Genomic DNA, 26,268 nt, shown 5'->3' with positions numbered 1-26,268 from the left:
TATCTTTAATTTGAAACGCAGCTTTGAAATTTTAGCCATATAAAATTATTCAAGAAACACAATATTCACCTGAATTTGTCATTTAGTGCGATCCGTATAGGATATAAAATTTAATTTTATTGGATTAAATTACTGGTTGAGAAATATCTAAAGGCTTTCATACATTGTAAACTGTTTCGCAAAATGATATAGCCCTCTTGAAGGGTTTTTAACTGCCCTTTCAAGGCCGCTGAGGTGCTAAAAATAGCGAATTCGCGATGCAGAACCGTAATGCCGATCCGTTCCGACCATCTTCGTCTATTGCACACCTGTAATTAAAAATCATGAGACCCATCTCCGCCAGAAATCTTCAGGGGAGACCAAGGGAAAGAGCCGCGGAAGAAGGCGTTGGATGCAGCGGCATTTTGTGGTCTGGTCAGCTCAAACAAGTCGAGAGACTTCGCAGATACATTATAAATGGAGAGAGCTGGCGGATCGGGCCAGCTGACCGATCGACGGTTCGGAGAGGAGTCGAGCGAGGAACTCGTTTTAGTTGCGTTCAAACGCTTTAGTCTGTAAGTTAACCCGGCGAGTGCGATCGCAGGAAAGAGTCGAGAAAATCGTAAAGATCGTGTATATCGCATTGCGGTGCCTCAGCCTAGATGTTAACTCTTCGGCGGATCGGCCCCGAATGCGAGCAACTTTTGAGATCGGTTAACGACAGACCATAAGAAAAAGTGAGAGACCCCAGAGACCCCGAAAAACCACTCCAATTCTCTCCATCCAACCCCCATCTCCCTGTCTCTCTGCGAAAGCGGAAAGAAAGTGAATTGAGTGGAGATCTAGCCGGGTGATTACTTAATCCGCGTTCGCCTTCACGACCAGGCATCGAACCCTGGCTCTTAAAATCCATATCGAAGGCGCGAATTAATGGCCCCGACTTAAAGACCCCAGCCCGCCCCGTCGACCGTTGACAGTTGGGCGGTGAAAACCAAAAGTATTTGAATATTAAAACTAGATCCGAGAGATACAAAACATTTCCCCGATATTATTTGATAATTTAGAAAGCTAAGCTGCATACCAAATAAGCTACAGATCTGGGTAGACAAACCCTCTGAAAGACCAACATCGGTCAGTTGGCTTTCAGTTACAGCTCCGGATCGGAGGTTATACCATACCATACCATAACAGACTTGCTTTCCCCGGTTTTCGGTTTCGTGCATTTGATAGAGATCTCCCAAAAGTGCACTTGCAACTTTTACTGGTGTCTAAGACTAGGCGTGAAAAGTACAAATCGGTGATAATGTTACGCCCCACGATCATTGTAGTGCTGATATCGTTGGCCAGTGTTGATTCCGGCCATAATACACCAGTTACCAAAATACCGGTGGTTAACTCTATCAGTAATATTCCACACGGCTTCCATTTGAGCCAAAACAATCACATCAGCGGGAATGCGAGTGACAGCAATATTATGGCCCATATCGGAGGAGGAAATGACCGTGATAAGAGAGGTGAGTACTTGGCCCCTTTGAGGCACTTCTCCAAGTGGCCTCCCATTGTGGTAAATCCGTGTCAGGGTCGGAGCCTCTCGGTCTTTCAGTCTCTGTGATGGACATCGTCGAGAGGCTGTGTCAATTGATTTGCAAATACTAACAATTGCTCTTGGCCAGATTGCTTTGAACCAAGCTTTTTCCTTAATGTGGTCTTAGTGTGGGCGATGTAGGTGGAAATTGTGTGGCATTTCAAGGGTTGCGTGGGTTATAAAGAGGTGTTAAGCAGGGAACAGCAATAGCTAATCTAAAAATTGTTTAACGAGCATTAGGTAAGCAAAATAATAGATTGAATAGAAATCAAAATGATTTGTATTAGATCAAAAAGCAGTCTAAAATGTTACTATATTTATTTTTAATTTATATTCTGTATTTTCTTAAAGGTTCCCTAACATGTCAATTCCCCAAGTATTTGCAATTTATTACTACCCCAACTAATAGCCATAAAACATAATAATTTGCAATGTTAAACATCAATACGATTTATGGTTTCAAAGAAAAGAAAAATGTTTTTGGTTAACTTTTATTTTGGAAATCCAAACAAATCTAGTTTTTCGTTACTAATAATACAAATCATGAAAGAATTTATAATGAGAGAGAAGTACATTTGCATAAAAAATCTCTATACATTTATCTCTACTGTTTCTTCACAACATATTAATTCGCAGCTCATCATGTGATTTTTGCATATGTTTTACAACAAAAAAGCTGATTTCAACAAAAACTGTTCTGGCTGTTATTAAAATGCTAATTGTGTTTCCCATGCACCATTTGGCATTTAAGCATTTCGCATCATAAACATATGAGTAAAATCAAATCGAGCTAAATCGAATCTGAGACTTTATCAACCCGCCCCTCATTTGGAGATACATATAGAATGTGTTATATGTATATGCATCTATAGAACCTAGTTCATTGCGCATCTTCTAGTTGCATTAATATTCAACCATAAAACGAAACAAGAAATCCAGTTTAAATCGTATTTCACTTTTTTGCCTGCGCTGCCTGACTTTGTTTTTGAAATTGGAATGCCGGTGACCTCAGAATATAAAGTGAAATATTGAGTAGAAGAAAACACTGACGCAAATCAGAAAAGGCATTAAAACGAAAGAATTATAGGAGTTGGTGAACAAAGTTTAAGTCTTTTACCTCGTGACATTTTGGCGAGAACAAAAGCCGCAGAAAGACAAACACGTGCCCACAACCTTTTCCCAAAAATGGCCAAAAGATTAATGAGTCTAGAAAGGCTAGCAGAAAACCAAAAGCGAAATCGAGAAATAAGAGTTCAAAAACCTCTCGACGAGCCTGTATCAAAAATTACTTGGTATTAAGCCAGCGAAGAATTTTGATTTGCATTGGAAATTCAATTCGCCTGTCGTGATGTTTAAAAATTAGCTGAAGTTCTCCAAAAATACGAAATATGCTAATGTATATATTCAAATGTAAGAATACAATCATAAGGCCTGCCACTTAATAGGCCCATTTGTCAAGATAAGAAAAATTATTGGTTTAAGATATATGTAGTTATTTGAATACACTTTCAGTAGCTTTTCCTTGGGTTTCCATCAATTTGAAGTTTCTATATTCTTATTAGTAATATGCGATCTGCAGAACTGTAAACCACTTTGTTCCCATTTAAAAAGTAATAATAATACTTATATTAATTGGTTGTCACACTGATAAAGTGTCTTATGTTAATTATAAATATGTTGACATTTGTTAACTAAATAAATAAATAGGTACAAAAGTTAAATAAATTTTTATTTTTATTTCTGTTAATAGTTAAAGCTAAAATCGTATAACATGCAATACCAAAAACCAGTATTTTCTGCTTTGTTAGGGTATCCACCTGAGCCTATGAATTTAATTACACATTTCAGCTTAAACAAATAAATAAATCTTTCAAGCCTTTTAGCTTGACATTGAACCACGACTGCCAACTTAACTGAATTATGATCTAATGTATCACATAAAAGACCGATTCTTGGCACCTTGGGTGCGTCAGTCAGAGAAGTTTGACCACAGCTCAAAATTCAAAAGCTGCGTAACGTATACGCCGCATTGGCTGCTCATGTAATTGCCCGAAACAAGAGATACAGCCGATTGCGCAAGCGTTTGAAAACGAATCTTTATGGAATGTGGAAGCTGGTCCACAAACAGAAAAAAATCGCAGAAAAAACAATCGTTTAGCGAGCGGAATTGCGAAATCCTTTGTCTCTGGGCAACTCCTCGCAGCTAATTGACCTCTTTTCAGCCAAGCGGCAATTGCAATTGCACGGCCCTCAAATAGTTGCAGTTGCAATTGCAGCGGCTTGTGGCAGCCCAGAGTTTCAGATACAGATACATTTTGCGACGGTTCTTGGCCACAGAACAGCGACTGCAGAGTGCAGATGCTGGTGGAAATGATTTACCGCTTTGATAGCTTCGTTTTTCACTCAAGGCGAAACCAACATCCTCAGCGAGTTGTCATGATTTATGGGGCCTGTGCAAACGACAATTAGCCGGTCCAAGTATCTGCTATATAGTTGTTGCCCGATATAGATACACATCGCCACATCGGAGACACAACTGGGTCGCCAAGTCGTGAAGTTATTGAATGCCCAGTCGATCGACAGCTGCACAGGGAAAAATACGTTCCACGATCCCCTTTTAGACTTGAGATCTATAAGATCCTTTGTAATAATCATCAAACATTTAAATTAATAATTAAAAAAGTAGTAAAAGCCATTTATAATCAAATGGCATTAAGAGAAAGTCACCTTTAACTTCAGTAATACCATAACTTCCAGCAAACGGGTTTTATTTAAGAACCCGGCTTGAAGGACCAGGAATTTAGTTGTAGTTATTCAGCTGTTCAGGTAGTTATTTGATCAGCCTTCGGTACTGACATATTTGGAAATTAAATTAAAGCGTGGGAAACCAAACGAAACGCTTCGCGAATTTAAGAAGATACTAACAAAACAAAATCTATCTGTTTTCAGTGTATTTTAGTGTTAATGGATAACAATTTATTTAAAATATACTGTCCCATTAAAAACTAGTAGAAGAAAGAATCTTATTAGACCATTTAAAAATATATTTTTGGTTCTTATATATGCACTCTTTAAGTGCACTTTTAAGATCAGCGATTGGCGATTGCGATCAGAACTCCCCCTCTTCTCTTCACAACTTCAAGAGCATTTAGGCCATCACGTTTCGGCTGTTTTCATATTTTCTGCCCGACTTTCAATCGGTCAGTAAATGGCGCTCAACAATGGCACGTAAATTATCTCGCATAATACCCAGTTAACAAGCCAAGGATTCCGTCTCTTAAAGAACAATAACTGCGCAACGAACTCGAGTTTGTTCAAGTGCGTTGAGCTGCCTTTTGTTCTCGTTTCTCTGGCGGCCTCAAAGTCTTGTTCGATGACTTGCCAATCCGCTGGGACTTCAAAGCACCTTAATTCTTGGCAAATTGTTGGAAAATGTTCACATCCGCTGATAGAGATTAAAAATTACTTAAAATTTTAAGGGATATTTCACAAAGCAATAACCTAACAGAAAATCGAGTCAACATAAATATTATAAAAACCAAGTCTAAAAGTTTTTAATCGCTTTTCTTACCCAACACAGCTTTCCAATCCATTGCCTCACAATTTTCACTTAATTGCTGAAGACATGAATTTTCGATTAACAACCTCTGATCTGAAATGAAGATCTTTTCAGCCGATTTGCTGCCAAGTGCTTCGCCCATTCAGGGAGTCCAATTTCATTGGCCGAGGGCAATCAGATAAAGCGCCGAATTATCCGCTGCACAAAGTCAAGTGAGCAGAGGCCTTGTTTTCGGTAATCCGGCTTTAATGTTTCACCTGACATCGTTGCTCTTGAAACCCCCGAAAACCCCCCAGAAAACCACCAGATAGCCGCTTATGTATGTCCCACTCAATCACAGACAAATGTCAGGGCGGAATTTTCAACTCTTTTTGCGGCGTAATGTTGTACTCTTAACTGGCGATAAGCAGTGAGCAAAAATATGTATATTTAAAAATATATTAAAAACATTACGTTAATTGCGTAATAAATTTTGTTTTATTTTTACTGCATTTTTCTTTGCGCCCTGCAGATAAATTTAACCCAAAATGCCACTCAAATTAGGAGCTGAGGGCTGGGCGGGGCACAAAAGGCACAATCTGGGAGCCCAGATTAAAAATCAAAATTTATATCAATTATTTGGCAATTTCGGACTCATCACAGGGAGCTCCGGAAACTGGAAGAGGTCGTAAAACGACTGCAATCCGCTGGGTAGTAAAAGTTTTTTTTCCGACCTTGACGCACTTTTCACTTTTTTTCGGGGGAAATGAAATGGCAAGTGATGATGTTTGGAGAGCGGGAACTCAATCATTACCATATCTTCTCACTTTCATCTGGCAGAAGTGAAGCTTAAGAGCCACGATCAAACACTTTATAAGGTGCCTCAAGGGGCCTTCCCCCGATTCCCAGACTTTTTGAATGATGTCTGCGTGTCACTTCGCAGCCCAAACGATGTAATCAAAAATTCATCAAGTGACGTGCTCATCATGTTGCCTTAACATGGGTATAAAAAATCACCACTCTATTGCCTAACTGTGCCCATTAACTCGCTATTAGGGTATATGATATCGTATGATATTTACCCACAAGGGTAACCGAACTTCGTTTATGTTTTTAAGGTTTCCGCTTTAATTACTTTATTTTCAACACTTCAGCGTAGGCTGTCAGTCCCGCACTTTATGTAATTACCCTTAAAAATCAAGACTGGGATATTGCCCAATATATTTTGGAGTGACCCACATGTGGGGACTACTTGTTCGCTGATTAATTGTGGTTCCATTTGCAGGCGCCCAACTGGATCAGAGCGAGATAGCCCGCCAGAATCAGATAACGCAGCAGATATTTGCTAACTACTTGGAGCGCCGGCTGTTTCCCAATCGCACGGCCAACCAGAAGATCCCCACCATAGCGGATATCCTGCCCAAGCCGAAACCCTCGCCCAGACCTCGTCCTCGAGGATTTGCGGCCAGTGGTGGGGGGAACTTCAAGAGGAGCGGTGGGGGAGCTCAGAGGAATCGCCTGGCAGCTGCCGCCTCCAAGAGACATGGTGGCTATAACCGGAAGCGTCTGCGGGTGGAGGAGGAGGAGGAGGACCAGGATCAGGAGCGGGAGCGGGATCAGCAGCCACAGGCCAACCAGGAGGACTTCGACTACGATGTGCAGGAATCCCTGCAGAGCGTGGAGTCGGAGCAGCATGACCAGTACTATGGCAACATATTTAATCGGGATCCCAGCGAAAACGAGGTCGATGCTGGTGAGTTGAGATGTCCTTAAAGTAACCTTTGGGATATTATAATTTACACCTTACAAATAAATATGGTGACCAATAGTAATATATTATTATATATTTATATTTTAAAGTATAATAGTACATACACTTAGATTGACTTATATGCAAGCGGATCCTCAAAACTTAAATAACACTCTTCGATAATGGTACATATCTATTAAATATCCATAAAACAACCTGCTCTTTTGCCCTAAAATCCATCAATCAATTCCCCATTTACGCGTTTATTGATAAAGTGATCAAGCATGGAATTTGTGTTAAACCCCACCTTCTAAATTACTTAGAGCTTATGCCATTAGCCGCGCTGTCCATCCATCAATCCACTTTAATTTATTTAGTTCCACTCAATGCGGTCCAGCTTTCAAGCTGCATCGTTTCAATTATTATCTCATACCATAAAATTATTTCAATTTTTAAGGTAAGTTGGAGAATTCCCTTGCCTCAAGCTGCTGTCACTTTCAATTCACTCCTTGATAAGTTGTTTTATTTTCATTCCATTTCGAGTTCGTGAAAATTCCATAAGAGGCTTCAAAATTACAATTAACGTTCCGAAGCGTTTTTCAGGTTGCCTTTTTAAGGGACTACAAAAAATTATCTGGCAGTTTCTTTAAATTCTTTATCTTAAGTTGTTCATTGAATTTTTAAAATATTTTCACATTCCTGTCGGAGTGTTTAAAATAGTTTTATAATTTAGTTTGTAGAGCTTCATTTATTGTCTTCTTGTTATTCTTTTGGAATTTGTTTCCCCACACTTTGTTTTATTAGCTGGTTGGTTAATTTAGTTCTTTGTTTAATTTATTAATTCATTTTCATCATCATGTTTTGTATTCTTCTCTTCTCTTGACTTAAAACTCTATTTCACACCACTTTTAGTGGAACTATTCCAACTCATTACCCGCACCTTTCAAGCATTACCCTCCTTCATTATTTATTTGCATTTCGCAGCTTTTTGTTGGCACTGATCGCTTTGTCGCCTCCGGGACCACAGTGCGTATGATGAATGGCCTCGGGCTGCATAAGGGGGTTTACATAACATATCAGACGAGCCTCGTTTTGTCAGGCTATTTACACAATTTAAAGGCGAAAAAATTGGCAAATTTATGAAGCTTTTATTTCACTTAACCCAGGGTCGAAACTGGTTGCCAACCGTCCCTCCTTTTTTCGCACCGATTTTAACCCTGAGCAAAATCTTCCGAATAAATTTTACGACCACGAATCGAATCGCATCGAATCGAATCGAATCAAGTTGACTCTAGAAGTAGTTCGATGACGGGATTTTATTTAACTGAAACGTCAAACCATTAAAATTTATTATCCACACACGAGTCGAAAAGAATGTGAAACAAAAGAGCTGCCATAAAACTGAAGTCGAGGAGACATTGCACCCACTTTTTAAAAGTCGAGAACTAGTTAAGGATACTTTGTTAGCGAATCTCTTAAATTCATTGCGACAGTCGTTTGAGATAAGAATGGGTTTTGAAAAAAAAAACGGAAGTGAGTTATTGTACCTTGTATCTTAAGGGGAAGAAACTGTTTTAATTAACAAGCTGCTATCGGAGTGTTTAAAAACTAATAATTTAAATTCCGGCACCTATTGCTAGTAAAATTTAAAACATTACTTTATCTATATATTTCTCCTAATAAAAATTTAAAAAACTTATAAGCTCCGCAGGTTTTATCAATTTAAAATTAGAACACAGCCAATAGGCGTCATATACCATCTAAAACTCCAACTGGAACGAGTTATCTGGTTCTAGAATCCGGCTAAACCAACAAACAATGTATTTCATATTGGCATAACAAATCTGAATTTATATTTTCAATCCATTAGCGTCAAACGAATTGTAAAAGCACAGGTTTGAAGATTCACCAGAGGCCATTCATTGCGTAGATCAAGATGATGAAGGTTTGCCCGCTGAATTTTTGTTTCGGGGGATTCACCCGAGTCAAATCACATGCGAGGGTCAAATAAGGGGAGTCTCTTGATTCCAAGAATGGCTTACGAAAACTATTTTCAGAAAATTTATGCAAGTCCCTATAGCTCACTAGCCAATGGCTTATTATATCATTAAGTTTATTAAAATATATCCACAAATTAACAGCATATTAATGACAATTAATGGTTTTATAATTTATAGTAATTAAAATTAATTGTAAATATTGAAATCATTTCCGACTCGGTGAATCCCCTCGAAGAATTTTTATCTCCATCGGCTGTAGCCTTGGTTTTTAACGGATAGCAATGAACTCGTCGCCTATATAATATTTCCGAAGTCTTCTCTATTCTGGTTTGGTTAGGGTGTTGCACATAAAACTACTGAAAATCTGAATAAATCCCCATTCAATTTTCAGCGGCTCTGAATCGTTTCTTGTTTCACCGATTGCTTGTTTCCAATTAACTAATTAGTCCACCCCAGAAGAACTTCGAAATTAAATCGATGCCGCTTACAAGATACCAGGAGACGAAAAAAAAATAATTTAAATCACGTAAGCATGCCGAGTAAAAACAAACAACATGAAGTGGTTTTTTCATGCAACAAGTGGTTGGCACTTGGTTTTTGGACTTGGTTTTTTGGATTTCTTCACAAATTGCGGCCATTGCAGATGCGTTTCCCTCCGGCTCTTTTTCCCTCCCATCTGCAATTGGAATTTTTGAATCTTTTTCTGCTGCTGCTGACATTTTCCGCAAAAAGTTGTCAATACTTTTTGTCCCCTTCGGCGGGACAATCAATTTTTATGGCCGACTCTTAATTGCCGGCACAATATGTTTTATGAACTTAATGGTTTTACAATTTGGTAAAGAACTTCAAGCTTAAATCGCAGAAATTATGAAATCTTTAAGATGGAATTTCGCAAGCTATTTTTTAAATGCTTAGCAATGGCTATATTATGTGGTATTAAATCTGTCTGAAATTATTTTTACCGCGAGGTTAACTTGTTCAAAAAATAATTAATTATAAAGTCATTTGATTTTAAAAATGCTAGAAAATTGTATAAAGTTAGTATTAACTAAATGGTTAATTTTTACTAATACTTGGCTGTAAAAAATTAATAAATGTTAAGCCCTGACAAAGGTTATAAGATTTTTACTGAAAAATATAATATTGTTCCTACCACATCTCCAAAAAAACAGCTTAAGCGAATCTTCCAAGCCCACCTATTTGATCTCAAAAAATAAATCTTATTATTATCCCACCATTTATCTTCCTATCACTTCTGTTTGGTATCTGACAAACATCGCGTATACGCAATGTGTTACCTGAGATACCACACGCAAGCCAGCATTCGCTGAATGAAAAGCAGCCGGAGAAACCAACAATCTAAGCCAAAAACTAGTTCATCATCTGCATCTCAAGGTCGCTGTCGAGAAATTCGGCCAGCAACAGAGAGATGTGAAGTTTTCTAGTTCGGCCCAGTTTATAAGCACACCAAATTCAGAGCCCACATATCGAAATGCATCCAATCCCGGGGTGAAATTGCGTAATCCGAGAACCCAGATCAGAATTGAAACCAAAATGAGAAGAGAATAGAACTGATCCGAGGGGGGAATCCAAAAACCGCAGAAGTGAAACCAGAATTTTGAAATGGTTCCACTTTTTGGCTTGCACCCGGTAGTTTCAGAGTATGTTAAATTAGCCTAGATTTATGTGAATTCTTGTATTTTATCTGTAGTCCATTTATATTTTATTTAATTAGCCAGTGAGTCATTGGTACTTTAAAAGTCTTCCGGTTTTTTTTTTTCTTTACGGGGTAATCTATGTTGCGATTAGTGGAAAAAACATACATTTAAGAGTCAGTAGAAAACCAAGATTTTTTAGTAACCTAACGACAAAAGAATTTTAAAATGTTTAAAAATCTAATAAAATAATGCTTTCTCTCTTTTTCTCTATGTATATTTAGTAGATCTTTGTTACCGGGTAACTCTCATTCGAGTCTTTTAGCTAGAGCGTTCTTGTTAAAGGTTTGGGGTTCGTTTCGCGGCACGTTTCACCTTGGTGAGGCTTCGTATTCGGCTTAAGATTCAGATTCCGAATCGGCTTCAGATGCCACTCGAGCTCTCGATCTCCAGCTGAGGTTGTGTCAAGTGTTTGACAAACAACCGCAAGTGTCCGCCGACCGTTGGCCATATCCACACATCCACATAGCCACATATGAATAACCATGTATGGTCGATCTCGGGTGATGTTAATCTTTCGGGTCCCGATTCGCTTTTTTGCGCCAAACAAGTACGTCTTCGAGTCTTCGGAGATCTTGGACTCTCTCAAACCAGTTAGCCAACTCCGAAGATCTCTCTGAGTGGTTTTCTCCGACGGCTTCTCCGCATCCCTGAGAGAAACCCGCCGAGATCTGCCTTGGTTTGAGCCAAGTTAAGCCGAAAGAGTTAGTTCTTCGACAGCCGACGGTCAGTTTGGGCGCACGCCTGCGCACACCATTTAATACGATTCAAAATACTGAAGTTTCCGTCTCCGCATTTTGTCAACTTTCGATTTCATGCGATAAGCATCTATTTTGTATTTTAAATAATTCATAATTCGAACCAGACAATCAACGACCGATAAAAATATGCGTTGAAAAACAAAAGCAACATTTTTTTCGATACACATTTTACAAATATTTTACGGAATTTTCAGGGTAAAAGTGTGCGGAAGTGTGTAAAGCAAAAAAATAAAACGGAAAAAACAACATTTGCATATAGCTCATAAATAAAATATTTGGAAACATGCAAAAGTATATCGTTTTGACTGTGATAATCTCCCTCCAAATACTATGCATATTGGACAGGACAATGGCGTCGCCGAACAAAGCACCAGGTCCTGTAGCGGGTAGGTTTTGAAAACTCTAAAAAATGCTATCCACAACCCATTGCATAACCCACATACGACAAAGGAATCCTGACAAAAAACGAACCCAAAACGATAACTCACTTTCACTTTCTCGAATTGGGTTGGTTGGTCGTTTGGTTGGGATGTGTGAAGTTAGGAAGCTTAATTGAGGAGTTTTGAGCCAAAATGGATGATGTATTTGGTATAAACTATGTTTGGACAGCTACTGTTTGTGCCATGCCATTCCATTTTAATTTATCGCGAGCTCTCTTTGTTTTTGGCCCAATTCGATTTGTTTTTGGCCTTTTCTGGTTTTTGGTATCGCTGGCCATTTGGATCGAAATTAGTCAAATGTTTATTTGTGCACCTGCCTGCATTTTTATTGCCTTTTCTGTTGCCCGTTGAAATGTTTGTAATAAAACAAGCAATTTTGTTGACACAAGCCACTCATCAAGGGAAAAAATAAATTTATACAAAAGCCAATATAAATCACTGGAAAAGGCGATCAATTTAGGTTGAAATCGAAGTAAAGGCAGCAAAAAGTGAACCGAAGGTCAGGGCTAAATTTATAAAAGGTGAATCAATATAGTAAAATAAATAAATAACAAATGGTTCGTTCTGCACTTATAAAATATATGTTTGTACATAGTACATACAAATATGTTAAAGATTTTTCTTTGTAATACAAAGTTTAATCTAATCCTAATACCCCATAAACAATTTGCAGCTGTTGAAAAATAAAAGATTTTATAACATTTATGAACCCAATCATAAACATTAAAGTAACAGAAAAAACCCATTTAAATATTTAATATTCTTTTGTCTGCTTGCATGTCCAAGATAATTAGCATAAACACGAAAATATTTCTCTACAAAAATTTGTATTTGGTAGAGAGCGACAGCTATAAATGTGGTTAAATGTCATATAAAAGTTTTAGAAAATAAACTGCATATGTCTGTCTATATTTTTGTGTATTCTTTTTAAGAATGCTTCATAAATATTCTTTAATTTTGCAGTTTAGGGGGATAAAGAAGCTGTACCAGTTCTTGAAAAATTAACAAATTGACATTGACTTTTCGACATTCTGCGTAATCGCCTCTTGAGACCAAACTGGTTTATAACTTTTATGATAAATCGCCTCTACACACGGGAAACTATAGTCGAATAGTGTTTGCCTTTAAAATCAATAAACAATCAATGAATAAATATATATTTCATTTTACGGTTATCTTTGAAGTTATTTGTCGAATGAAAGCTGCATGCAAACTTGAAATTTCATGTTTGTTCGGATCTTAATCAATTTGGCACCTTTAATTTGATTCAAGTCAGTTTTTTGATTATTTTGAGGGTTGAGGAAAGATAGATTCGAGGAGCAGGAAGAGCTTTGCTGATCGGGAATTTAACCGGTCTTTAATTTTGCTTATAAGGCAGGAAAATTAATTAACAGAGAAGCCTTAATTTCATGATGCAACACCGCAGATTGCAGTGAAAGTAGAGGATTCAGATTAACAATAATAGGTGCTAAAATGAATTACATAACAAAGCTATCAATTAACAAAAAATAGTTGTAAATTATTTTTCTTAGTCATAAAAAAGCTTAATTAACGTTTTTTTAAATGAATACTAAACTCATTAACACTAAATAGCATAAATGCCATGTTTTACAAGCACTATAAATCATAAAAGATTTTCAATTAACACCTGTTGAGCAGGGGTAATAAATAAATATGCTTATCATGTTAACAAAACAGTTGACTAATTTTATCAGCCTAAACATATAACTGAAGTAAAATTCAATTAATGAAATTTACATAATTTAGACAGACAAAATTAGAGATTATTTAGAAAACTTTACTTGTAAATAGCTCGATAGATTACCAAAAATTTGAATAAAGAACTTGCTATTCCCAAGATTTATTTCTTAAAATATTCCCCCTAATTTGTCTTTATAAGAAAGATTTTGTTTGCAATTAGCCAACTCCCAGACACCTACAACTCTTGCCAAATCTTTGCATTGTTCGGACATTACTTTAAGCCGCCTTTTTGCATTGTTTACGATGGAGCTAAAATGTTAACTGCTTTTTGTCCATGTTTTCACACGGACTTGGCCCGGTGTTCAAAGTAAATTTATTTCTTTTTGGAGTGAACCCCTTGTCACTACGCCCCTTCATATATCAGTGGCATTCGACAATCGCCATCAACATAAAATGAATTTTAGCAAGGCCTTTGCAGAATGCTCGTGGATGTAGATGGGCAGACATGGCGTATGATTAATTAATAAACATTAGCGGAAAGACAGTTACAAAACAAAGGGGAAACAGTTTCGCTTTTTTTATGATTTTTATTTTGGAAAGAATATAACGTAAGTGACCTTCACACACTTAAGATCAAACAATAGATTGGCCAGACCTTGATTTGGATATATCCAAAATGAGTTCTAGTTCAAGCTGGATTGGAGTGCGTCACTGCGGATTATGCTTAAGTCACTTGGACAAGTCGAACTGGTTCTCGGAGAATTCCAAAAGGGAACCAGTTCCCAACTCGAATTTGTTTCCTTTTGACATCCGGACAGACTTTCATAACTCAATCTGGGGACTTCAAACATTTCGCGCATCGTTCGCAATTAGTCTTTAAGTCTTTTGTCCACTTGGTGTATAAGATGGACGTTTAAGGTGGGTTCGGCATTTAAAAACACAATTTAAGATTGGTTTTATGCGACAGTTAATTAGTCAGGGGATGAGTCAATCGAAAAGTGAAAGAAAAGAACTCTGGTGCTATAAATTATATGTCCCCATATAAATTATATGTCGGATTATACTCCCCCATATAATTTATAGTTTAATGATTTTCTCTTTTGGCAATACAACATTTATAGACGAATTACGATCAAGTGTGAATCAAGCACAAGGCAACCTACCTTATAAATGCTGATAAACCCAAAGAAGCGCGAATTGTCTGCATATCACCATTTTTATTTTGGGCGTTTGACAAACGTTAAACAAACCAGTTTAAGTCCTTTTGATTTTACAAACTAACCAGCTTGTTAATACGTTCATTTTAAGTGCTACAGAAACTAGATACCTGTAACATAAATTTCGTATATTTTGAGAGTTTATAGATTTTTTTATTACAAAGGTTTGCATAAAATTTCAATGTAGCAAGAAGAATGTCAATGATCTCGAGACGCCAAAAGACGTTTTATCAGGAAATGTTTGTAAAGACATCAGAATATTTTTAGAATGTTTAACATAAAATTAAATATCATAAATAGTAAAATAAATATTTATTAATTTATGTTATCCAAATTAATTTCGTTTTGATCCCCATTTTATATAATTTTTCTGCGTGTATTATAAGGAAGAGTTTTTTAGTTATCCTTAAGTCGAAACGTCACCCAGCCCATTTGTGCCTCGTTTTTCGCATGAATTGTGTTAAGATCGCTGCCATATTTTGCCATATGCCTTTTTTAATCCTCCATCCTTTCCGATCCCTATTTTTAGACTGCCCCAACTGCGTGGATGAGTCCCAGTACACGCCGAACAAATGGACGATGCCGCTGCTGAAACTCGGGGAGAAGCGCTACTACCTCGGCATCTTCTTCAAGGTGAGCCGCATTCCACGCCCCACAAAACGGTCCATAAACAAAAAGCTACCGACCGAATGCAACTGACCCAACGGAGCCAACGGTTCCACAAGTCCGGTTTGATGGGTCTCCGATTTCTCAGCTGCCGTTGATTGCAAGATGGTTGCATATGCATATGGAATATTACAGCCGGGCGGTTAAAGAAGCTTAACTTCATGCATTACACTGATCAGCAGGTTTCTGGTTTGGTCTGGGTGTGGGCGAGAAAAACCAGAATCTGCATTTTAAAACATTTTCTTTGGCTGGGATGTTCTGTTTCCTAAAGTTTATTTTTCGGGTATTTACATAACCAAACAATCAATAGTCTTAAGTATTAGCGAATCAGGATTGTAAGGTGTTTACATCTCATTATATAATCATACTCTTTTTTTATAACATACTCTGTCTTTTTAATAATATAGACAAATTAACCTATCATCGTTTTTTTCTTTGATGAGATATAACATCATCACCACATAGATAAAATTAGTCACACCGAATATTAATTTTAAAAAATTATGCAACAGTCAAAAATGTTTCTTTAATTAAGATTGCCACTTATACTAAAAAATTATAATGTGATTAGTAACGTCAGTATTGGCAGAAAATTTAAAATTAGATATTTAAATTATTAAAATGTTTATATCCAGTTTCTATTTAAAGCTAAAAGATCCTCCAAATGCTTAAGATCATTCAATTTTATAGACTCTTGTTTCCCTGCAATATAAATGGTAATGGTAATAACCAGTCATAGAACTAAGCCCAAAGTCATCTTTAAAAACAAAGCCGATAAACATAAACAGAAACATAAAACCAAGCAAAAAGAAAAAATCCCAACAAATCGACCATGAATAAAAATATCTAGGGTATCAAAAAATGGCGCGTGTTTGGTCACTGATCAGTGGATATAGTAAAACCGATAACAAAGCGGCTATTCATATTAAAAACGAATTAGTCAAAGCATCAGAAAGGCGTTCGTAAAACCGCTATCGTTTTTTGACCACTGCCCGTATGACTAATAGAAAGAGACGGAAGGTGTGGCTATACTAAAATTGGTAATTTTACTGGTTTCACGTCAGACTGAATTATATTTTCATATTCATAAAAATGCACGGCAGAGTCTCCTTGAACTTTAAAGGTAGAGCCATAAAATTAAAGCTGCTTCACCATTGTAAAATAATCGCATGCATATCGTTAATATTAACCAATGGGGCAGGTCTTTCAGGAAGAGGTTAAATGCCGGATTTATAGAGGTTGGATTGGCGGACTAATAGATTTCCTAGCTTAACGGAACCTTGTCTTCTTAAATTGCAAACTATAAATTTTATATATTGATGGACGTTGATGCACTACGAGCAGTACAAACAAGTGGCCCAACGACACCAAGCACGTGCTTGTTACGCGCGGGGCCCTTTTATCAATTTGGGCAAAAATACGAGTTCGCGAGGAAGATACAATAAACAAATAGAGACGGAACACAAATGAAAATAAAAGAAGCATCTAAGAAAGAAGCAAATGAGTTAAAATATTAGTTTTTAATACCGGGATAGAAGTTGAAGTGCAAAGTAAATGATAAAGGTTATTATAATTATTACATAGAACGCGAAAGGGCTCGTGCAGACAAAAATTGGATGTACATCGTGGCAAATTTAGGGGATAATAATTTCGTGTAAGTCTAACAGGAACATTGAAAGTTAGGCGGCTTACAAGTTCTACAGAATCAATATCACCTCTTATAAGATTTTGCATAAAAATAGTACCAAGCATTGTTCTACGATTTGCAAGGGTAGGTAAATTAAGCAATAGTAATCTACTCTGATAGGAAGGTAGCCTTACGTTTTGATCCCAGTTCAAACTACGAAGGGCAAAAAGAAGAAATTTTTTTTGTACCGACTCAATACGGTCAATGTGCACTTGATATTGTGGACTCCAAACTGAAGAACAGTATTCCAAAATAGGACGGACAAGGGAGGTAAATAATAATTTGGTTGTATAAGGGTCATCAAATTCTTTTGACCAACGCTTTATAAACCCAAGAACACTCATGGCCTTGCTGACAGTGGACATTATGTGGCAGTCAAATTTAAGTTTTGGGTCCAGAAGAACGCCTAAGTCATTAACTGAATATATGCGGTCGAGTGGCGTATTTTTAAGAGAGTAACTAACAAAAGTAGGAGTACCCCTATGAAAAGTCATAACGTTGCATTTAAGGCAGTTCAAATTTAAAAGGTTATACTCACACCATCCCTGAAAACAATCTATATCTGACTGTAAGTTGAAACTCGACGCTGTATCATTATGTGATAAACAAAGCTTAACATCATCAGCATACATTAGTACACGAGAGTGTGTTATGATAGAGGGAAGATCGTTAATAAACAAAGTAAACAGCAAAGGGCCCAAATGACTACCCTGAGGCACTCCAGATGTCACATAGATCAGTTTTGAGGCAAAGTTCTTGAATATAACCCTCTGAGTCCTACCATTCAAATAACTTGAAATCCAAGTTAATAGATTACATGGAAACCCAAGCTGATTTAATTTAAATAAGAGAAGAGAGTGGTTGACAGAGTCAAAGGCCTTACTAAAATCGGTGTATATAACGTCAGTCTGCATTTTATTCTTAAATCCATTAATTACAATAGATGACAATTCCAGAAGATTGGTGGTGGTCGATCTTCGCTTAACAAAACCATGCTGACACGGTGATATTAGCGAGGAACATAAATGTTGCAAATGAGAAGTAATAATACGTTCAAATGCTTTAGGAATTGCCGACAATTTAGAAATACCTCTGTAATTCTGGGCATCCGCCTTCGCACCCTTTTTGTGAAGTGGAATGATAAAAGAGTCCTTCCAGATAGTAGGAAAAACTGACGATGAAATAGATAAATTAAAGAGTTTAAGAATCGGTTTACATATGGTTGAAGCACAAAACTTAAGCACACACCCGGGGAGTCCATCAGGACCGGGAGAATAAGATGGCGTTGTTTTTTCTAAGTCTCTTACGAGAGAAATTTCCGTAATTTCAGGGGTAAAGATACAATTTGCCTTATTTAAGGGATTAGGGTAGTTAGAATTTGACCAAGCAGCCGAACTATAAGTAGTTTGGAAAAACTCGGCAAATAAATCAGCAATTTCAGAATCCGTCGATGCCTCCATTGAGTTAAAACGTACCGATGAAGGCAATGCTGACGACTTACGCTTGGCATTGACAAAGTTATAAAACTGCTTCGGATCATTTGAAAATTCAAATTTACATCGACTTAAATACATAGAATAGCAATGACTATTGAGAACATTAAAATCCGATCGAGCCACCACATATTTCGAAAAATCAGATGGCGCACCCGATTTCTTATACTTTTTATAAGTGTTTGTCTTAAGGTTTTTAAGTCTTTGAAGCGCATTGGTAAACCAAGGTGGCCTGTTTGTCTTTGAAGGGAACCTATCAGGAACGCATTCATTAAAAAAGGTATTTAACACTATATAGAAGTGTTCAGTGGCACTTTCAATATCGATACAATTGTACAATTCTGTCCAATTATATTGAGAAATCATGTCGTTAAGTTTTTTATAGTCACATTTTCGGAAACATCTCACTTTAGTTTGAGAAACTAAAGGAGAGGGGGTATCAACGCATGGGAGGCAGATTGTCAATTCCATTGTTGGATGATATCGGTCTTCAGGTACAACAAGAGCGTCAATTCTAGATACCGTGACTTCAGACGGGTCTGAAACAAACACGAGATCTAGTTGTCTATTTAATGAATTCCGTATAAAGCTTACTTGCTGTAACGATAATTCTAGAAGACCATCTACAAAATCATGGGCGGATAGAGGTATAGCGAGGGATAGAGGGTATAGAGGGAAGGTTTAGTGTTTTGTTAGTCAATTAAATTTTCAAAGTCTCAGTCATACATGTAAATTCCGAACAAGCCAGTCCTTCAATTAATAACTCACTTAAAAACCAGAATAGAATCTTCCCAAACAAATGCCGTTTAAGCCCAAACACAATCTCTCAATTGCTTGGCATAATAAAAATGTTTTCGTTAATTTTGTATACCCAGGCGATGACAAATAAATCTCCACAATTTTAATTCGACATTTGAACGCTTTAATTGCAGCGGACAGCAGAAAGCAAATAAATAAATATTTAATCAACTTTCGTTGCATATTTTGGTTTATAAACGATTCTGAGTGAGCGTGTAAATAAAACAATTCTATTTGCAATCTGCCGCCGGGATAATCAAAGAAATGAATTAATTATTAGCTCGTTAATTAACTAAAAAAATCCATCTCCTTCTAACCAGTTGGCTGATTAGGCAGTGGATACCGAAAGCCACCCAGAAAACCAAACCGAAAACCCATAAATATTCCCAAATTTGATTTTACTAACGGTACCGCGCTCTATCTATATCTTGTTCTGTCCCGCACACTCCAACACCCACAATTGCCCAGCCAATTGTCAAAGCGATTCAAATTTTAAGCATCTCAAATGCTCAGGAGGTTGGCATTTTAATTTGAATTTAATTTTTAATTTGTTTTCGATCTTACTCTTACTGAAATAGGGATTAAAGATTTTAATGTTCACTTAAAAAGTCGTCTTTATCAGTGCCATTGAAATTTGAATATATATTGTTATTGAGCTTATCTTTACGACTCTGCTTTAAATTAATTGGAATTTAATTAATAAGTCGTTTATTTTGTTTTTACTCTTGCTGAGATAATATTATATTTTTGAAGAAATGGTAGTGAAGTTAATTTATAATATTTCCTGGAATGTTATGTTCAATTCAAAGTTCTTGTATATCACTAATAATTTGAATATTCATTGTTATTCTGATTATCTTTACGACTTTAAAAATTATCATAATTAAGGTGACTTAACAAGTTATAACATAACGGTTTTCTATAGCTAATGATCTTTTTTTAGAGCATTCCCAAGTTCGTTGAACAGATCAGAAAGTTTAAATATTTAATTTTTATATTTCTTTTTCGTTGCCTTCTTTGGTTTTTCTTTCTTTTTTTCATATTGCCCCGTTAATTAACCAAGCATTTAGATTCCAAAGTGTTTTCCGATTATTTATGGGAATATCTAATTAGGAATTCTACCGCAGCCTTTTATAAATATCTCAAAAGTCATTCAGTTTTTGGGTTTTTTCACTCTCTTTAGGCAGTGGCACAATGTTATGCAATACATATGAGCAATTTAATGCAAATTCATTTCGCGTGTAAATATGCAAATGAAGCAATTAATTTTTTTTTGGGGAAAATAAGACTTGACAACCGCACAGCGGCAGTCGGAGGCATAATGTCATTTTGGACTTCACGCAGGCGCAAATCAAATCAAAGCTAATTGAGAGATGGAGGTGGGCTATGTGTTGAGGTGGCTGTGCTAATGACATTAACAACACGGCCAATATTTTGTTGCCACTCAATTGAGTTTTGTGTAAACTTCAGACGCCTAATTGGACGCCGTTACCTATTGCAAATGATTTAACAGAATTTTGTGGGTCGGAATTTGATTAACCCAAAAATTGGTGCCTAATCCTTAAGACTAGAATATAGTGATGAAATCGTAGTAGAAAAAATTTCTTGGCTAATTTTTTATTAATTAACTTATAACTTTTTAAGAAAACCATAAATTTATAAAATAAAATACCTTATGAAGGCGTCTAAAAGTATGCAACATAGAAGAAAGAGGATATTATTTTTTGCTGCATACTTCTAGACATCTTTAAAGGTAATTTCCCTCTATGAATTTCTATGGAACAACCTGGTGCTCTATGAGAAGCTGAAATTCCTTGACCTCAGGATAACCATTATATTTCTAACCCAAGCAAAGACTTTCTTTGTAAGTTAACCTTGTCAGAACCTTGACAACCTTTGGAACTGCTTTAGGTTTCTTTATTATCCCCAACCAATATCAAAATGCGAGTCAGCCAAGGCATTAACCTTTTGCAGTTTCCCTGGAAGCAGAATTCCGGGCCATTTAAGGCAGCCAAGGAACTGGCTTTGTTGTGAACCCTGGCACACCAAACTAATTGACTTCTCGGCGGGGCGAGATGAACCTTTTACAGCCCAATAAACACTTTCAGGCGAGAGAAAGACAAGTGAGGGCATTAAACACCTTCCATCTTCCACCTTTGGCTGGATGGTAGATGCCACATGTGGCACGTCAGGATGGCAGGATGCCGCATCTCCCGCGTTTATTCGCGCACAATTACGGCTAATACAATTAAAGCCAAGTTAGCAGGGGAGAGAGTCTCTCGAAGGGAAAGCAGCATGCAGGATGGATTGTTGCGTAATCGATTTATGTGCACATCAGCTCACAACAGGAGATATATGGCCCCACTAACCATCAGATTTTTTTGTGCTCTAACCATCCATTCCTGCTAATGACCCAATGGCCAAAGTCCATTAGAGTTAATTGAATATGTTGTTTTTGGGGGCGGGGGGCGGACAGGATATGGCCATTCGCCATATAGACCAAAACCAATTCAGATTCCTATGCCAATTTCGATCCTGATAACATTTAGATAGGCCAACCGCATCGGATACAGAAACCAACACTAATTGGCTACAAAACCCACGCAGATCCGAAGATAAACTCGATTTCCATGCGAATGCGTGACCAATGCCGCCCCCTTCACACATTCTGGTATCTATGTGCCTGGCCGCAAAAAACTAGGAGAAAACAAATCTCTGTGATTTTTTTTATTGACAAGTGTCGGCTGTTGGGGAACCGAGATTGAATGGCACCTTTCAGTGGCTGCCGCAGGATTGAGATCTCTCGACTCTCGGAAACTGGGTCAACCGATTGCGCAAACACAATTATATAATCTTTAACTTGGCATGCATCTTAAATTCAATTCAATTCAATTCCATGTGTGCTTTTTTTTCGCTTTTTCCATTACAGGCAAACTGGTTCAAAGCCACACAATATTGCCGGTACCACGGCATGCATCTGGCCAGCATTTCATCACAGGAAGAGAACGATAGACTGGAGAAGCACATACGTGACTTTGGTAAGTTGGCGAAGGAGCTGAAAAAACGATTTCGCAGGGGCAAACTGATTAAAGTGAGAAGCGTGCCGAGATGGCATTTTATGTAGGGGGCAATCAAGAGTTTTTCTGTGAAATATGTTGCTTAGAACGCTTAATTGTTAACTCTAGTGAAATAGAATCTCTGTGAAAAGTGTCCAAAAGTATGCTACACAAATTATAGTTCACCCTAAGTAATTTTGTATTTGAAAAAAGTATTTAGATTTCTACATTTTAAAAAATCCACCAAAAAAAGTGTCTAAAAGTATGTATGCCGTAATATAAGGACTTTGTAGCCTGCTTTTGGGCACCTTATAAAAGTGCTTATAAATTTATTAAAAAAATATAACATCGTCGTTCTGCAAATTCAAAATATTTTCATGCTTTAAGACAACTTATAAAGGTGTTGTTAAAAATCTTAAATTTTCAGTTGCATATTTCTTGATATATAAAGTAAAATAAAGTATATTAACTACACCCAAAAAAAAATGATCATAGAAACTAAACTATTCGTACATTAAAACTAAACTATTGAGTGTCAAAAATATCTTGATAAGATGCGTATTAAATTTATGACACCGAAAGTATTAAACTGAAACTTTCGAAGTTATCAAAGTTAAACTAACGAGTATACAATTTATACTCACTCAGTGTACTGAAATTTATGCTGATAGTTTACTTTTTATACTATTTAGTATAAAAGCTATCCTATGTAGTCTCCGTTTTATACTATTTCGTATACATATTATACTAATCTAGAGAGCCGTAGTATACTTTTTAAGCTATTTATCGAAATCGTTAGTATACATTTTATACTATTTCGTATAAAACTTATACGATTTCCCCGTTGCCTGTAGTATACATAAAATTTATACCATTTTGTTTTTCGTGGTATCCCAAACCCAATAAAATCAAGTTGTATGTTGTTTTTCTTTTATTACTATTTCACATATTATTTTGTTATTATTTCATAAATTTTCATATTTTGCGCAACACACAACATGTTTTAGCTCCTTTTTTTTACAGACTAAAACAAGTACAAGCAACAAGAGTAGGGGCCGTGATTGCGCGGTATCATCGCAAGGTATTGCTTAGCGCAATGGTAGCCACCTAGGCTGTAGCTTCTCTCCTCTCCTTCTCGATGCGACGCTGCGTTCGCAGTACACTCGCTGCGTAGGCTGCCGTCGCTGGCCGAACTCTTGCCCCGGTGGTCTTCATCAGCATTTGGCGATCAGACCCGAAGCGGCGACATTAAAATAGGACATGCTGATCGTCCTCCTCCGTGTCGTGTCCGAAGCGCTTAAGGAAGCTTCGGAAGCAACCATGTGCACTCAGCGCCTGCGTGAGGTAGAAATCTACCTGGCCGTGCTTCCTATTTACCCTTGCGTCCAGCGTCCAGCGTCCCTTGCTGGAGTTGTCCCAGGCTGCCTGCCAGTTGTCGACGCTCTGCATCCTGGCACTCCTCTTCACCTCGGTCTTGGTGGCTCCCGCACCAGTTCACATAGGGGAACTTGGCCTGCAATGACGAGCGCTGCGTCGTCCGAGATCGTCCGGAAGGCAATAATAATTAACGCGTCAAGCAACGCCAACTCCGGTAGCATTTTCTGTGTTCGTATACTCGCTTTTGTCCTGGTTTCACACCAAAATATATGTTCGAATAATCGCTATTGTCCTAGTTTCACACCATGAAAAACTATTTAATGTTCAGTATACTATTTATACTACTGAGTCTCACTCATATAATAATTAGTATAAGCTTAATACTACAAAGTATACAGTTGAAACTAATAAGTGTTGAGTTAATACTTACATTTTTATACTAACTTTAGTATACTTTTAACACAACGCTTATTAAGTGTATACTTTTGGTTTTTTTTTTGGGTGTATAGCCCTGGGTATTTGATAGCCTAGAAAGTGCGCTCAACCCTTCAAAGCTTATTGTTATTTTCCCCACCCATTCGTGAGTGGGCGTGGCTTTTGCCCATGGCCCTGCGGCGGTCAGCTTTTAACAAAAATGTGCAACATTCACTTTTTCCGTTTGTCTGCGTCTATTGCCATGTGTGTTTTTATGGAGATTTATGCAATGGAAAGTGCATCGGAGTTCGTTACCCCAACTCCCAATCTCCAATTCTCCCACTCCCCGATCTCGACCCCTTTTCCTATGGGTTTTCGGTTACCAACTTCCGTGTATTATGGCACTAGAAAGTCCACTGTAGTGTCCAGTCCAGCTCACAATTCCCCCGGTTCCATTCCTGCGGCATTTGCAAATGCTTTTGTTTGCTGGCCGGGTCTCTATTGTCATATTGATCGGCTTTCAACCGATTTCAGTTTTTGCACGCCGAGTAGTCTGTGCCAATATGAATGCAGCTGTCCAGCTGTCAGTCTGCCTGTGTTTTGTCAGGGTAAAGATGTTTTGATTGGCTCCGTTGCACAGTTGAAAGATTTAATTTAATACTTGCCACCAGGCTGTAACCTAATCAATTTGGGTACAGTTTTTGTGGGCTATAAATCAGATTAAAACTATGAGAGTCAGGGTTTTAATTAACTTATTTTACTCTAAATGTAATTTGATTTTTCGAGCTTAGATGTATTTTGTAGTATACTTTTATCAGATCTGTCACAATATTTTGTATTTTAATTTATTTAAATTAATTATTTATTTTACTTTAAATGTAATTTGATTTTTCAAGCTTAGGTATATTTTGTAGTACTTTTGCCCACCTTTTGTTTTGTGCTTTTATCAGAGATGCACAGATAATATTTTGTAGCTTACTTTTCGATACCTTTATAAATGACTAGTCTCATTTTAGAGGATTTCGCAATGCGCTGATTCTAAGATTAGAGTGGGTAGATTTTTATAAGTAGATGCCAAGGCACTATAGATTTTCAAGAATTTCCCCGAAATCTATATACCTTTCCATACTGGAAAACAACCGGAAAAAAACACAATTTGCATACATAAGTTCCTCAAGCATAATCCGAGCGCTTTTCATTTAATTTCCAGGCCTGGGCCACGAACATTTCTGGATTTCCGGCACGGACCTGGCCGACGAGGGCAACTTCTTCTGGATGGCCACCGGGCGACCCATCACATTCACCAACTGGAACGCCGGAGAGCCCAACAATTTCCGGTACGAGAACGGCGAGGAGGAGAACTGCCTGGAGCTGTGGAACCGCGATGGCAAGGGCCTCAAGTGGAACGACTCGCCCTGCAGCTTCGAGACCTACTTCGTCTGCGAGGTGCAGCCCAATTAGGGGATCAACGTATCCATGGATAGCCCCAGAATCCGCACTCCATATAGGGATACACATGCGATTAAGTGATTTACTAGCTGGGCTGAACTGTCGGTTAATCCGGTGAAAGTGAAAGTGAATGGGAATGTGAATGTCGAACACTCACAGCTGAACGATCTAAATTCGCGTATTCTTAGCTTAGTTGCGTAAGTGTAAAAAATTCTTGTTGATAATTAGCTAGTAAACCTAATTAAATTATGCCTAGGATTGCCTGTATTTTCTCATGTAAAATATAAATAAAATGTACCTTACAAAATGAAAGTGAATGATGAAAATCAATTTAATATTAATTAAATCTGTTTATTCATTCAGTTGTCAAGGACATCAGCTGCTTTAGATTTCAATTAAATGACACTCGTCTTGTAACTGGCAAATACGATTAAGGATTATTTTCTCAAATATAATATTAATGAGCCATCGATAATTGAAAACCAAAAAATAATAATATTTTGGCCTGCTTTACCATACTTTTTAATTGGATTTAACTGTCCATTTGCATCATTTTAAACCGGCAAATTATCAAGGACATCAACTGAAATTGATGGCCATTTAACGTGTAACTTGTGAAGGCTGTTAAGGATTATTCCCTCA

At 37.3% G+C, this 26,268-nt stretch overlaps 1 protein-coding gene across 2 annotated transcripts; it reads left to right on the top strand.

Moving 5' to 3' along the window:
- The first annotated feature begins 549 nt into the window (after window positions 1-549).
- Window positions 550-25,919, top strand: LOC119554911 (C-type lectin 37Db). 2 transcript variants are annotated; one of them, XM_037866013.1, is made up of 5 exons: window positions 550-1,493; window positions 6,388-6,855; window positions 15,216-15,319; window positions 22,260-22,368; window positions 25,388-25,919. In XM_037866013.1, exons 1-5 carry the CDS (start codon window positions 1,283-1,285, stop codon window positions 25,636-25,638), a joined length of 1,143 nt encoding a protein of 380 aa, XP_037721941.1. In that variant the 5' UTR covers window positions 550-1,282; the 3' UTR covers window positions 25,639-25,919. The 2 variants fall into 2 exon arrangements, with proteins under 2 accessions (XP_037721941.1, XP_037721942.1); XM_037866014.1 differs by lacking the exons at window positions 550-1,493; window positions 6,388-6,855 and adding an exon at window positions 11,294-11,714.
- Window positions 25,920-26,268: the final 349 nt, after the last annotated feature.

This window comes from Drosophila subpulchrella, chromosome 3L (genome assembly GCF_014743375.2).
Source record: "Drosophila subpulchrella strain 33 F10 #4 breed RU33 chromosome 3L, RU_Dsub_v1.1 Primary Assembly, whole genome shotgun sequence".
Classification (NCBI taxonomy): Eukaryota; Metazoa; Arthropoda; class Insecta; order Diptera; family Drosophilidae; genus Drosophila; species Drosophila subpulchrella.
Note: the sequence above shows the minus strand (reverse complement) of the source record. Positions and strands in the feature narration are given on the sequence as shown.